Here is a 16558-nt window from a genome sequence, read left to right as displayed (position 1 = left end):
CACACACACACACACACACACACACACACACACGCACTGAGGGTTTGTGAAAAACAACGGCGCTTGTGGCTGTTTCCTCCCTAAACCAGCTAACAAAAACAACAAGCCGGCTGTTAAATCCTTCATTCCGCACGCTGCACTTTGCTGTGTAATGTCTACCCATCTATCTCCCCGCGCTGTGCGTTTACATTAAAATTCACTTGCAAGCCATTGGGGTCATTTTGCAGCACTTCTTCAGCGGTCAGCTCATTGTTGAATCAACAGCCAACTCACTCTGGAGCCAAGAGAGAATTTTTAAATCACGTTTTTGGGATCGACTGGCTTCTTTCGCTGCCAGGAAAACAATATACAAGATTGATTGAGTTTTTTTTTTTTGCTGTGTGGGCTTGAGCTGCAAGGAAATTGTAAGACTATGGGCGAACTGCTTTGCTGACGAGCACAACTGTCTATCTGTACAGAAGAAGAATTCAACTTATTTAACCTACGCGATGCACCAAACCATGAACTGCATCGTCTTTGTATTCTTTTGTGAAAGAGAACCTCAGCTGGGAGCTTGTTTTTTTTCCAGCCATGTGAGGTGACAGATGTGATAGATTGTAGATGCACATGTTACATTAAAGTGCGGCGCTGCTCCCCACAGGGACATGACAAAAGACGAATGTCGGCCCAAATGTGATGCAGCAGGAACACGAGTCCAGAGGGAAGCCGGGGGAGGAAGAGAGAACGGGGGAAAAGGAGAAGATGATTATGAAATCCTGGTTTTACTTCCCTCTCGGTGTCGTATGTTTACATACCTTTCTGTCCATTAATCACATGTTTTGGCAGTTCTTCGGTTAATTGAGAGTTGTTTTTGTTACGCTTTCAAATCACTCGGTAACACATCCCTTTGAGAAGGATGATGTAGCCTGATCTAATTTTGTACCAAAGGCAAGTTGGATCACAAACTGATTTGCTATTATTCCCTGCTGAGCATTTGTGCAAAACATGCTGGATTATTTCACTCCAGTGCCTCGAATGTTTTTCTTATTTCACCACTAAACTCTGCTGTTTAGGACTGTACTTAATATCCTACTCTTTTCTGTCTTTTAAAGCCTCAGTCACAAACATAACTCCGTCAAAATCGAGTATATGGCTTGATCGTGTATGGTCAATCTGTTAAAGTGTGGCTAAGTTGTTACACAAATAGTCAGTGGTCATGTCTATATTGTTAAATCCAGCGGTACATATCCGCCAGGTCCGGAGAGGACACTAGGGGACGCGCTGCTCCACTCGACTGCACGTTCAAGTGGTGACCTACCCTATCGTTGAATGCACCTGATTGGTCCCTGGTTTTCTGCTCGCCGTTTCAAACAGGAAACAACATGGCGGCCTGCTCGTAAACTTTCTCTTATTTCGTCTAAACAATCCACCAAAATCTACTTTTGAAAGCGAGAAATAGGTGATGCCACTGCTGAATCTCGTTTAATTTTAGAACTAGATCGCCTAGTTTGACAGCTTGGTCCAAGTTTCGTGAGCCGGACGCGTCGTGCTGGACGGGTTCATTTGTATAAAGTTGCGATTTTTCAACTTTATGCAAATACAGACACTCCCCACCATGCACTGGGCGACTGCTTCTCCTGCTTACCATAGGAAATGAATGGAAAGCGTTGAGATGCCCCCTGTCACCGGATCTGATGGAAATGCGCCGATAGCACGCTCCTGCCGGTGAGTGGAACCGCTGACCCGCCCCCCTGAAAACGTAAACAAAGGACTGTTTGGCCTTTTCATTTTGAAAGAGCAAAGGCCAATGAGGAAACTCCAGCACTCGGCCAACCAATCGTGTAACTTCATCACTCAGCCACTCAGTGAAAGACTTTTGCGTTTGCCCTCTGCGGTCCAGCCAAAAAAAATCACTGCTCTCAAAGAGGCAAATACAGGTCTGATCAGTTTGTTTTGTTGAATGAAATTACTACTAATTGACCTTACAACAGCTTTGACCTTGAGAAAGACCTCAAGGTGTGTAGTCAATATGTGTTTGTCCTGTTTTTAATCACATAGCCACATCAGTAAAAGCTTTTTAATGCATGCTACCAGTGCAGTAAGGCACACCGGCCACCAAATACCTATTAAAAGAGGAACTCTGTGGGTTGGAAGGTAAACCACTGACTATACACAGTATCACAGCTGAGTGTGGTCTGTAGCACTTGACCACACTGCTGTAATATATCGTTGTGCTGTAGTACAACACTAAATGCCCACTACACAGGGTGTGGAAAGAGTATACTGTCACTACTAGCTGCCAACGAAAGCAGGATTATGAGTCTGCAGTTCCTTGTTATTCGTCCTTTTGCAGGGTTCTCATTTTCATACGAGTCTGTGGGAACATAAAAAAATCAGACAGCCAGAGATGGAAATTCCAACTATCACACAAAATGAAAGCTAATTGGCTACAGCTGATAAATTCTGCCAAGTGAAGTCAACACCCACCAGCTAAAACTAAGAAACTGCTTTTGTGCACTTCTGTCTGAAAATCAAGGACCCATTGTTTTAAAAAAAGACAAATAAAAAGACCAACCTATTGCCACTGTTATGTAGAGCTGCAATTATTTGTTGATTAATCGATGCAGAAAATCAATATGCAACTACTTTGATAATTGATTCATTGTTTAAGTAATTTTTCAAGAATGAATATGTTCTATGTATACCTGTATGTATAACTGATAACATCGTGGCATGAAAAGAGGACACTGACAACGCACGGACAGACGAGTCAGAGCAGAACCGTGTAAAACCTGGTAAAGCCAGCCGCCGCTTGGATTTGATGTGCGTCTATTCGTACTGTTACGGTATCTGTATTTAGAGCGGCCAAAAAGGACGAAGAAAGTCTCACATTTCAGCAATAATTTATTACACATCACATATTAAATAAGTCTTGTTGAATATGTGACATCACCAAAGAAATACTAATATGATAGAAAACGTTTCCATATTAGGTTTGCTGAGAAGTAGGACTACCTCCTCTTAGCTGATTAGTCAACTAATCGCTCGTTTTGGTCTCAGTTGACTTCTTTAGTCGATTTGTCGTTTTTTATGCTTTTTTTTATTCTAAATGATTTATTTCCAAGAAACTTATGAGCACATCTCTGGTAAACACAAGATTTAAAGTGGTGCTTTTGTGTGATTCTTTGTGGAGAAACTCAGTTTTTCAGATCTTTTCATTAAATCAATTAATCAATTAGTTGACAAAATCTTATGAGTGTTAGTCGACTAAGACTTTCATTGGTCGAGCAGGACTACTGAGAAACGCAATGGATTTTTGCTCAAAATGTTCCTATGACTACCTGTGTATACAATTTGAAGTACTTTCACTGTAGTACTTCACTGTATAGGGGAAGTCTGCTCAAGTGATATTGTTACACATTGAAAATGTCCTTTTTAAAATTTTTAAACTCTCATAATCTAAATGAACAAATGTTTTTCTTCAGAGGTTTGCTGACATTTTAAATGTTATCCTGTTCAGGATGACCCTTACTATGATCATGTCAAATTTGAAGTTATTTTACTCTACAGTTTTTTAGAAAGTTAAAGGGAAAGTCAGCTCAAATTACATCATAACACATTGACAATTTCATCATATTTGAACTGCCGTTGAATTTCTTTCAGTCAAGACGGTTTTGACGGAAGTGCCGAGAAAGAAAGAAAAATTTACCAAATTGTGCAGCAGAATTATAATTTTTTTTGGTGCAGGTAATTTTAAAAGTTACATGCACCAGCACACGTACACAGAAAAAAGTATTTCAACTCTTGCAGCAGCTCATCAAACAATAATTCTCAGTGAGCCGAGCAGCAGCTTTTTAAACCGAAGTGTGAATGTTCACTTTACTAGTTTACACAAGCTGTGTGGCATTTTATTGCCTAAGTTAGGATTCACGGTATTGTGACATATTGTTGTATGTTACGAAACAGTGTCAGTGTTTCAATGGAGCTGGTGTATGTGGAGCACTGTGGGATACAAGTAAAAGGATCAGGCCTTTATATAGCCGATACCAATCCATTACAAATGACCTTAATTGGTGCCAATTGTGTGGATTAGCCCGGACATCCCGAATACAAGTTTCACTGCAGTGTAAATAAAACGCCCCCCCGTCATGTCCCCCATCATGTCCCCCGTCATGTCCCCCATCATGTCCCCCGTCATGTCCCCCGTCATGTCCCCCATCATGTCCCCTCGCAAACAGTACCCCTATTAGCTCTGTGAAGTTCATGTTGTAGACTTTGATGTTCAGCGTGCCAGACAGGCGTGTGTGTTTGCAGGTTCCTCCTCTGCTGGTGGGGCAGGTACTGATGACTCCCTGAACACACACATTACAGCTGTAGATAATGTGTCTGTCTTCTTATCTGCCTTTGTAGACCTGGGAGATGTTTGCATTTGAATCTGCGTGTTCACAAGGGCACGTCTCTGCTTTTAGATTTCGAGTTGTGCAGTTTGTGTTTGATGGCAAAAATCTTGTAAAGTTCACTGTGTCTGTGCGGTCACACATGCACACACTGACCTCTTAGCTGCCTTCCATGTTGGTACATTTCGTTTTCAGTATGTACAAGAAGCTCAGATCAGCAGATTGCTTGTAATAATCACACACTCCCTCAGCAGATTACTGTCAGTCTGCCACCTGCTGGTTAAATAAGGAGCTGCAGCAGACTAACGGACTAACGGGCTGTGACAATAGATTCAAATGTATGTAAACTAACATAAATACTATTTTGGTATATGTATATATAAAGTTTTGTCTGCTTTAAACAGTACATATTATTTTATTGTTATTTGGCACACATTTGCCATATTGTGATATATATTATTGGAAAATATTCTTACTAATATTGTGATTATAGTTTTAACTGTACACAGTTATTTAAACTGAATACTTCTTTTAAGTTGTCTTCTGTTGAAAGGCTTTTTTGGGAAGTGTTCAGTAGCTTCATTTAATATTGGATATTAAATGGATAAACCATTTCAAGCTGTATTGTTGTATTTTGTGACTATAGTATTTTGAAAATATAGCACTGAGTGAAGCCTGTAGTTGATATAAATAGTATTGTCTGGGCGTCTCTTTAGACACTGAACCCCAAATTGAACCCAGATGTAATGGATTTCTGGGGCTTTGGACACTGTATAGTGAGGTATCTATCCAATGGATGTATAATAAGAACTGCATACCGGACCCCAAGATAGCGCTTATTCATTCCTATGAAAATTGTTTGCCTGGCGCCAAAAGTTTTCTAGTTTCCAGGTTTACTTTCTGGATATGCAGCCCACTGAATATGCTCAGTAGTGTTTCTCACAGTTTTAGATACGTCTCTTTTACAGTGGTGGTCTAAGGGGAAAATGCTTTTTGGGCCGCAGGGGAATGTTTTTGTTGCAATACAGGGAGTGGCCACTGGAAAAAATCCATAAGCTATCCTTTTAATATCTCTTGTTGTATCAGACCATAGCAGACGCTGTTGCACATCAATGAGCAGGACTTATGGCCGTCTGGCAATATTGGATTTTTACCCGATTTCTGTGTGTATGTAATGACGCGATCGTCAGGTATTTAATTTGAAGGATTAAGCAAACACACTCCCCTTTCCGTCTTTCATCCATAAAGAGTATTAACTGATTTTACATAACATTTTTAGATATTGCAGTATAGAGCAATGCATGATAAAGGGTTTTATCCATATTGCCCACTCCTATCCTCACTGAATACTGGCCTTGCAATGGCTCCTACAGCTGAAGATGAGGAGCTGCTCCGCCATGATGTGAAGCAACACGTGGCCATTAGTTTCATATGTTAATGTGATGCAAAAGTATGTTAATGTTCACTGATGGCCTGTTGCAGATCGCTTATCACAGCCTGAGTTAATGAATACAGGTTGCGCATGATTACACTGTGTGTGTGTGTGTGTGTGTGTGTTTATCAATGTGTTTTAGTCATTTTGAGGGAGCGGTTGGTTCAGGTTTTATTGGCGAAGAGTAACGGAAGCTTTTCACTAAAGCTCTTTCATACGTGCAGTCATCTGGGAGCTGAGTGTGTGTGTGTGTGTGTGTGTTAACGTGGGCCGTCCAGATGTTTCTGGAAAAGTGTTGTCAAGGGCTGGTCCACCCGCAAGAGAGAGGAGCCCAGGCAGGCCTTGTTTCCATGGCAACAGCAGATGTTTCCAAAATCATTTCAACCTGAATCCCACACACAGACGTTCAGCGTGTGTGTGTGTGTGTGTGTGTTGGCTGTACTGCGTTTTCTCTGGAGTGTCGCTCGGGGATGTCGAAGAAGTCCAGAGGAACTTTTCCTTTATTACGCTGACAAACTGAATTATAAATCCGACTCTCGGCTCGCTCTGCAGCTGTTTGGTGGCTGAAAGTGTCGGTTAATGACAGAGAGCCGGGCGGCATCGCCCCGCTGAGTGCCTCTTAAGCTCCTAACTGCTCCTGTTAAGGCTGCATATACTGAGAAAAACAGGTGTGTTTGTGTGTTGTGGCTGTGCGAGAGGGAGACGTGGTGTCAGCGAGTGGTTAGCGTCGTGTTTTATGACTTTTTTTTGGCTCTCAGCCCGCTCGCTCACAGGGACCCCACACTGTCTGACTGCAGCTCCAGGGAGTTTTTTGTCTTTACTTGAAACCAGGTTTAGGATGTACAGTACACTCCAGAGTCAAATATACAAAAATGTGTCGGTGACAAGTAGAAAAGAATTATGAAAATTGAACCATAGCAGCAAGAAGTTGTTTTGTGTGTTTTTTAATTTTAATTTTATGTATCTAAAGTAAATTTTAAAAAATGGGTTAGTGTTGGACTCCATCACCCTTGTCCCTTGCTGCAAAATTATAATTTTTTTTGGCATAGGTGAGTAGAAGGGATGTCACGAGAACCGATACTTCGGTACGGCTCTGAAAACCTGACGGATCCCTGTTTTTCTACAGTACCGTCAGGGCTCGAGATTAACGACATCTCGTCTGCCCGGGAACGATAGAAAATGTGTTTTGGACGCAGTAAACTCACTATCGACGCCTCAAGGGGACGCACCCTATTTTTGCCCTGATAATGCAACATAGCTAACAACAAATCTATGTTGAAATCGGCAGGATGAGAGCTAGTTAACGTTAGCTGTTAGCTCTGTGCAGGACTGTGCTGCTAACCGGCTGCTAACAACTAACGTTAACTAGCTCTCATCCTGCCAATTTCAACACTGGAGGTACCAACATTATGATGCGTTCAGGCTCTATTCAGTAAAAAATTGTATTAGGCGAAGGTAAATTCTGACGTTATCATGGTGTGTTCAAATGTATACTCGTAAAATTTAGTTTTTGTGCGAGAAACTTGAATAAATGCAGTTGTTTGAAGATTTTTCCACAGCAATATAAAATAGATAATAAAGAGGGTATTATGATCTGTTTAACTTCCTAACAAACACCAATTTGCAAACGGTAATAAAGGAGCTTGTGTTATTGGTTATGGAATTGACAACTAAATTTCTGGTATCGTGTCCTCCCTATCTGTTTGGTCACCTCTCCAGAAAGCATTTATCCATATATTTTATTAGAATTAGCCAACTTTCGACCTCGGGAGCTGCGCAGCATGAAAACATGTAAGAAGGAAGACTTATCAGTTCACCTGCACGACATCTCTGACCCTGTGCCACCTATTTGACTATTTGACAGTTGTTGGTATTGGTGTGCAAGTGACACAGAATACCAAAGTCTAATGAGTCTTCTTGTTCTTTTCTCTCTCCATCCTTTTCATCTTTCCAGAAGGAGTTTGCGGCTCCCCCTCCTCTTCTCTTCAGGAAGTTGAGTAACCCCGACCTGTCGCCCGCAGCGACCGCTGCCACCAAATCCAAACTGCACCGTCAGCTGAGCCAGGATGAGAGCTGGGCCCGACGCAGCAGCCTGGCCATGACCGGTAACACACACACACACACACCAATGTTCTCTGTAAAATCACAAACGTTTCTCAAATGAAGATGTCCTCTGACTCTGACTCAGTTGGGATTTCAAAACATTTTACAGTACGATATTTAAATGTGACCCTACCCAGTCTGAGTTTAGCTGTGTGGCCAGTGTTACCAGAGGTCATCCTGTGTTTCGTGATCTCTTGAGTTCTTAATCCGGCTCTGATCTGCCACGTCCATAATCTGTAGCGAAGTGAAAATTCTACCACAGATTAACTGCCATGTTTCACCAAACAAAGGTCACGTGAGAATATTAATCCGATGTGAAACCGTAGCTCAGAAATTTATGCTCGGTTGTATTTTAGTTTGTCACAAGGACTGGTTCGTTGTTTGTGTTTCTTTTGTCTTTGGGGTTTAGGAAATGGACAGCTGCTTTATGGATGATTAATATGATCTTGTCATTGAGCCAGTTTGAATCTCATCCAGTTATTCAGGGCGTAGACCAATAATATCTATGAATCACTAAATTGTAGTGAGACACAGACAGGTCCACAGGGGATTCTAAAAAAGCAAGAGTGTTTCCAAGTCTGGCTGAAAAGCAGGTTGGTTGGGTTTGAGATGAGTCTTTCCCTTTCACAGGTAAGCAGCTGCTGCCTCTGTCCAGCAGTCTGCACGCCGGGGTCAGTCATCTGGCCTGGCAGGGGGGGCCCTCTGGAGGGCACGGGGCCACCGGGGGAACGTGTACAGGAGGAGCAGAGGTGAACAACCTGGTCCGTATGAGGAGCCAAACCTTGGGACAGTCTGCTCCGTCACTCACCGGACAGGTCAGTGCTCAAACACAACACACACACAGACTGCAAAAACTCCTCACAATCCTCATAAAAGTTATTCACTCTCAGGTTCAGACTTGAAGACACATCTTTCTCAAATGCTAGGGTGAGATTTCCAACAATTTCACCAGTAGAAACAAGTGGATCATAGCTTCCAAAACTTTAATGGACTAAAACAGGCATAGTCCCCGACCCTGTTGGGTCATCACAAGGCAAATGATTGACATGACTTGATTGCATCATTTATATATGAATTTACCCTGCATGTGTCTCCCTACCACTGAAACTTCTCTGCATGATTTGAGAAAAATCTTTGCATTTTGGTCCTGTAAAAGAGTATTTAATGCTGCCAGGTCGTCTGATATTTGCAGACTCACAGTGAGTCAGTCTGGCTCCGTATGGATCTTGTCTGTTGGGCTGGAACTCTGCCAGCTGAATGCAGGGAGGCAGACACAGCATGACTCAGTCTTTTACAGCCCCACACACACACATGCACTTAACATCCACAGTCGGAAACACTTGTTTGCTCCGTGCTGAGAGGAAGAAATAAAGCAGAAATGACAACGTGTGTGTGTGTAGTGTGTACTTTTGTATATGTGTGTGCGTGTGTATGCTTGCTTGTGAGGGTAATAGGTCAAACAGTGCTGAGCTGACCCCATATGGCTAGAGTCTAGATGGATGCTGCTCTGCAGTGTGTGTGACTGTGTAAGCTCTACTCTGACCCCTGCTGGTTGTAGAGGGGATTACTGAGGAATGTGGCCTGCTGTAATATTTCACCTTTCAATTTTCTGTCACACAAAACTAAACATATCTATTTTAAAGCTCCATATGTATTACTTAGAGCTGTAAAGGATACCACTTTCTTTCTTTGAATACAATAGGTATTTACAGAGTAGATTTGTATTTAAGATGCTCTCTGTAGCTGCTTGTTGGAGTTGAAACTAATGAATATCAAATCTAAAAAAAAAAACCATGTCAGATATTCGTCACAATGGCATCTCTTTTAATTGCTAACTAACATTTAAAAAATGCAAAAGGTTTTTCAGTGACATGAAGGGAGGAAATCAAGCAATCCTCACACTTGAGAGGCTGATTTTTACTCTCTGAATGACTTAGTTTACCAAAGTAGTCATGTAGTATTTTCTTCCCACCAACAAATGTTATTAATGGCTGATCATTTACAGATCATTTATTTATTTTTAAACTGTCCTGGAACATGTCGTACAGTATGACTTGCATGCCAATTGAAGGCAATTCTGAGTAGCCTGAAGGTATCCTGAAAATACCAAAATATGAGTAAAATAAAGTACGCTATAAGCCTGTAAATAAAAGGGTGAAAACTTTAGCAAAACCCAATTTGATGAAGCAGAGGGAACACGGCTGTGCTACATAAGAGCCCAGTCTGAACTTCACCTACTGTGGCCTGATTGAGATTAATATACATAGACATATCATAAACAATACTCTGTTTATAGGGGAATTAAATTGCATTCCGACTGTGCTATACATGGAACAAAACAAACAGAAAATACATTAACATATTCTAGCATTAAGTTTCTAATTGTGTTTGTTAAAGGGCAATAGAAAGTGCAGTCACACAGAGACTGTGCATCGTATTACTACATAAAAGAATAAATTACAAAAATAATAATACACTATATGGCAATAAATATAACTTGAAATGGCCTTGAGAATGATATATAGAGGATCAGGTTAGGATGAGAAGTAAAACCCAAACTGCAGTGGAAAGCCACCAGCAGATGGCGTCAGTGTTTAATGTGAAGAACATCACCAGTAGCTTTGTCTCATACAGTAACTGTTGTATGCTTCGTCGACTGTGTGTACTGTGTATGTAAGATAAGGTCAACTTGTGACTTGATCACCGTTATCATTTCTCTCACATACATTCACACTATCGTGTCGAACATCTCGAGTGTTCCTCGTGTTTACCGTGGGTGTGTTTGTGTCTTCTTCCTGCATGAACAGCTCATCAACTCTGAAGATGAGTTACATGTTTAGCAGATGTCAACAGACTCGGGACATAACGTCTGTAAATACATGTTTTTCGTAGTCTCTGTGGTCGGGCTGGTTTAAAGGAACACCATCTGTGGTGAGAATATGTTGGACAGAAATCCATTAAGATAGAATGAAAGGTATTTGTCGTTTATTTTGGCTCGTTGGAATGACCTCTTTGTGACTCGATCGGTCGACGCAGCCAGCAGAAAACGGTCGCATAGATTTAAAATGGAAAATGTCATCTGCCGAGTTATTCTAGTTCAGCAAACAATCACAGGTTTATTACTTTTTCCTGTTTTCTTGCCAGCCTCACTCCTCTCCGCTGTATACTGTTTCTCTCTGTCCCTGATCCATCCACTCTCCCTCAGTTTCTTAGTAAACAGCAGTTCATGCACATCGTGATTCAGTCCAGTGTTGTTCCTCAGGGTCACGGCTGTCAGAGTTTTCATATTACCAGGCTTAAAGCTCCATCTCATGGTTTGAATTGACTTACATTAGGGTTTAGGAAGAACACCTGAGCCCCTCTGGCTCATCTCCTTTCCTCTCTTGTGCTTTTCTTCTTACCGTCTGTCTCCTATTTTATGAAATACAGTATTATATTTGTAGAGGGTGATTTCTATAGGATCTGTTTTGCCTCATTATTTTGCTGTAGCATTTTTAGAAACCTAATTTTACTCTATTTGTCATGCTTTTTACAAAGAAAGTTCACTTCTTTCCAGGCTGCTTGCTTTGTGGTGATTATTACATGTTGATAGTATTGATTAGACGGTATGGAGAAAAACAATTATTTTTTCTAGGGCTGTCCCTAATACCATTTTTTAGGCTTCCAAGCTTTGGTGAAAAATATTTGAAGGTATTTGAAGCTCTTTTACACATAACAAACTGCGATATCCCTCTGAGAATAACTTGGAATAATTGATATTGAATATGAATAATATATAATGTTGTGGGATAATTCCTTATTTCATGGTTTTTTTGGGGATTTATACATTATTATTACATACTTCTATATAAAAAAAAACCATTCAAGTACTGATTTGGAGGTTGATTACCATGGCAACTGTCAAAGCTTCGAAGCATTTGGGTCAGCCTTACCTTTGTCAGATCTACATATACACATATTAGGCACACCTGTACAATCTTATGCAATCCAATGCAACATCTGTGCCATAAATTCTCACTTTACTAAGCTCATGATGTTCAGTTTTTGTTGAAAATACATATATAGTGGAAACCGCTTACAGTGATCAAAAAGCTTGGGACAGAATCATTCCTATACAAATGCTGTTTAAATAATTTGCTTATAGCAATCAAGTAGTCTGCTTAGAGTGGAGGAAAAACATTTTAAAATGACGTAAGATTAGTGTTAATTGAATTTTTGTTTTGTTTTTGACTTTACTCCCTTGATTCTTTGCCTCGCTGACCGTCTGCTTTCCGGCTGGATACCTGAGGCTGATGCTGCGTGCACATTGATATCATGACGGGAAAAGGAAAGTCATTTTTTCTTAATAAAAAACGAATGCCCACGGGGAAAGCACCTGTGGCTGAAGCCGCCCTCGTCAAGTGGATTGCTAATGCCTGGTCACGTAATGCCCCCAAAGTGAAACTTTTTCCGATCCTCGACCGGCAATGTGGCACACATGCAGACCGAAGGGCGCTGTTTTGCATGCACGCTCGCGCTCCATCTCAAAGTAGTGCTCTGATGTTGGAGGTTACAGGGACTGTGATAAATGCAAATGCAGATCCCACCGTTCTGATTGCATAAAAAAGTAAACTTTTTTACTCTGAATTTATGTATATGGTGGAGTGTTCTTTACACTATGACAGTTTTCCTAAGATTAGAGTTAAAAAATCGTAATATATCGCCTTGCTTACAGTATTGCAGTATATTGAATCGTAACCACTGTATCAGGATACGATATGACATCGTATCGTTTTGCCAGATTCCTTCCAATATTACAGACCGAATAAACAGTACTTACATGTTGCTAAACAGTAAATACTGATATATTACCCGGCCCTAGTTGAAATGATGTCACTTATAAAATCTCTTTAATGCGGCTCCTGGAAGAGGATTAGTGTTAAGAATTTATTTCCCCTCTGTGTTGTGGATTAAAACGATTGTGTTGCCACCCAGGATGTTAATGGTCAGAACACGTCCTCCCTCAGGGTCTCTCTCTCTCTGTGTGTTTGAGTTGTTAGCACCTATGTTGTTAATGTAGCCCAGTGTGTGTGTGTTATTAAGCGAAATGAATGGAGCTCATGGAGTGTGTGCGTGTTGGGGAAAACATTCGTGGACGTCCAGATGGTGTTTACCTCTTGACTAATGGACCAGGGTCTGCTCGCTCCTGTTTCCTCTCTCCGACACACTTTAAGGGCACAGTGTGTTTGCAGACTTACAACCAAGCGTTGCCTGGTAACCCCTGCAAGTACCAGGTGGTTTAGTGGTGTGTGTTTCCCTGAATGGTCGGCAGCACCTGTACAGTATATGGACACACACTCAATATAGACACATACAAAAATGATCCTTTTTGTCCAGAGTGTCTTTGAGAGCTCACGTCCCTTTCTCTGACGGAGCAGCTTCATTCACTGAAGAGGTGAAACTTTGCAATAACACACACAATCAGATTAGCATATTATTAGCATTTGTTTTGTAGGGGAAAAAGAAATGAAAGACTCTGCTGGAAGGGGAATACAGGGCTGAAGATGAAAGTGGAGTGCTGCTTGTATTGTTGCAGCCCGCGCTCAGGCACATCATTAAACACAGTGAGACTCTGCAGGGAGGGAGGCACTCACACTTGCGGGGAAACAAGGAGATCACAACCACATTCAGGTGAATAAAAAAACGTTCTCGCCTTGTTTATCCGTTGACCCTCTGTCATTGACTGTCAGACAGTAAACTTGCTGTCCTGAGACTGAGAGGGAGCACCAGTTGCTTTAAACCGTGTTAGAGTTTCTTAGCTACTTGTAGCTAAGAAAAGCTGAGACCCTCCCTCACCCCCCATAGTTTCTGATGTCATCATCCAAAATGTTCAAATCATTGAACAAAACCCTCAATTTGAATAAGATGATTCAGTGTGTTAAATCGTTTTTTATTAAATAAACTTTCATCAATGAATATAACTCGTCAGCTAAACGCCAACAGATATATATTAAAGCAGAATATTCCATTAAATAAAAACATGTTTTTGATTTTGGAAATGATTACTATCTATCTTTCTATCTTTCTTTCTATCTATTTTTTTCAACAAATGTTTACTTTTGGACTTTACAATGCTCTGAAGTTATTGGAAATGTTTGAATCACAGCAACCACTAGAATCTACAAATAGTATAATACTAATAATATTAGTGTAGCCTCACCTTTTCTGCAACTGTGCACAAAAAAATATCTTTTTAAATAGTTTTATATACAGACTTTTGTATAAATTATCCAGTAAGTATGATTTTAGTTATACAAGTGCAAATCTAATTTTGACAACGTCAGAGCAGACAAATACTGGCGCACCCCCTGTGATCTTTGGCGCCCCCCCAAGGGGGGTCTGTACCCCAGGTTGGGCGCCACTGCTCTATACGATATTCAGAGCATTACTATAGCATCAAACAACTATTTCCTATGTAAAGATATAAAGAAGTAATGTCTACCTGAGCAGAGAATGAAGTCACTCTCCCTCTGTGTGTGTTTTAAATCTGAGCTTCTCCTTTTTTTGTTGTCATAGTCAGACCGGCCATGCACCACTGACTAGCTCACGGCCGCTGCTGTGCATTGCTCTCGTACGGCGGATACAGCCGATAACGACGTCCCGACTAACGGCATTGTTTGCACTGTTAGCGTTGCTGCGAGTCGCCGGCACACCGTTGCCATGTTGAGAGCCGTTGAGAGGCAATAGAAATGTCGTATTTAGCAATACCGTATTTACCTCCTTTATAGAAATTGTTCAGTATTTTGTGAAATAATGTTTTTCATTTTCTTTTCTTGATGAGAAGATCAATGTGAATCATGAAATCTGATCACACAGGACAAATTGAGATAATAATACATTCATGAATGTTTTTTGTATTTATTTATTCATCATACTTTTTTTTTTTTTTTTACTTGCAGCATATGTATGTGAAATTGCATGAACTGGATTATCATTTGCGATGTACTTTATGTACTTTATTTGTCCTGCATAAGGCAAATTATATCTTTGCATTTCTTGGAGATATTCTTGTTTATTTAATTTTGTTTTCTATATATTCTTAAATGTAGAATATACATTACCACACCAAGGCAGAGTGGATAGATAAGTTGGTATTGTTTTTATTTTGGTGCTTTTGGACAAGTGTATGTGGTGTATGGATACGTTATAACTGGTACACTTCTTTCATCTCAGAAACATGAGACAAACTGTTCTCTGCAAGATGTTCATTAATGCAAAAAAAAAGGGATAAACAAAGCCTGGAACAAACTGAGCAATGTTCAGACATACAGGGTGCAGTGCAGCCAGTTCTTTGTGAAGTACACCTGCTGTCTGCAGACGTCAGGCCTCAGCCTCGGTGACCTCATTGTCCATCATGGTGTGTTGGGGCTGTGTGGGGGAACAGGCTGACGCAGCTGCCTCTTAAATATACATGAGAACATGTTGAATAATTACTGCGCTCTCACCGAGTCTCCTCCGCCGTGACTGACGGAGACGATGACGGAGACGGCAGGTTTAACGGCTCGTCGGCCTTCGATATCAGACTGAGATGCAACACTGAATACACCTGTGACCTGGGATCAGAACTAATCGGACACAAAATTGAGCCGAGCCAGTCCTAGTCCAGTTGTTGTTGTTTGCTGTTGACAGGAGATAAAGTGATGCTGATAAAGTCAAACTGAGTGTGTAGAGGAGAATAAGTATAAAGAAAGTGGCCAATATTGGCAAGGAAACAGAGAAAAACATGTGGTATATGTTGTTTTATAAAGCCTAAATCTAGATTTCACTGAGGACCCAACCCTCCCAGTAAAACACTTATACTTCAGCTAAATTTGACTTTTATTCTAGGGTTTATTTGCTTATTTAGCACAAATAGTTGCTGGAGATCTATTTTTGTTTTGGTCTGTGTGTTTTCACAGGATTTTGAGGTTTGTGCAGCACTAGGACCCTTAATGTTGTCGTCCTGTTGTTAAGTTTGTACACCATGATTATCTTTAAAGGCAGAACGTTTGAAAGGTCTACACTTTGATGTGACCTCCAGTGGTACATGTAGTATCAAAAAATACACTATTAGCAATACCCCCAGAGATACTGGGATGAATGAATGGGATTACACATCATGTAGACTAATTCAGTTTTTAGTGGGAATTCCTCCACAAAAGATACTGTTATCATTCAACAAGATTAAGTGTCTACAGCCATGCTAGTGGCTAACGTCTTGTCATATGCTCAAACATATCTTAACATAAAGGTAGTAGATGGAAACAGGTACTATAAATTCACATAAAATGTGTGCAACAATTCAATTGAAAATACCCTGAAACTAAGAGAACCGTGTTTCCGTTAGCTTAGTGTGAGCCCTTCATATCTACATAGGGAGCGGGTTCTCTTCACAGAGTCTGCCATGTTGCTCCACCATTTTTCCACAGTAACCCAACCAAAAACCGACTGTAGAGAGAGCCTTTTGTGTTTTTACGTTACCTGAAGGCCACCGTAGTTCTCCGACAAACTTGTGAAACTGCGGTAACGTGAGCCACAGAGTGCAAAACCGTGTTACCGCCAGCCATCTGACTTCCGTTGCTACTAAAGCAGTGTTATTATGGTAATGATGGCCTATGAGTGAGGTGAA

The 16558-nt window shown here is 40.9% G+C and overlaps 1 protein-coding gene across 4 annotated transcripts in view; it reads left to right on the top strand.

The window, feature by feature from the left end:
* Window positions 1-16558, top strand: part of mast2 (microtubule associated serine/threonine kinase 2) — a 214370-nt gene that overhangs the window by 37180 nt on the left and 160632 nt on the right. For 3 of the 4 annotated variants that reach the window (XM_074636373.1, XM_074636371.1, XM_074636374.1), the window contains exons 2-3: window positions 7763-7913; window positions 8542-8726. In XM_074636373.1, the coding sequence (XP_074492474.1) occupies window positions 7763-7913; window positions 8542-8726 (336 nt within the window). The remainder of the gene's footprint in view (window positions 1-7762; window positions 7914-8541; window positions 8727-16558) is intronic. The other variant, XM_074636372.1, reaches the window with a different exon arrangement.

This window comes from Sebastes fasciatus, chromosome 5, assembly GCF_043250625.1.
Source record: "Sebastes fasciatus isolate fSebFas1 chromosome 5, fSebFas1.pri, whole genome shotgun sequence".
NCBI lineage: Eukaryota > Metazoa > Chordata > Actinopteri > Perciformes > Sebastidae > Sebastes > Sebastes fasciatus.
The sequence above is the reverse complement of the archived record's forward strand: the minus strand, read 5'-3'. Positions and strand labels throughout refer to the sequence as shown.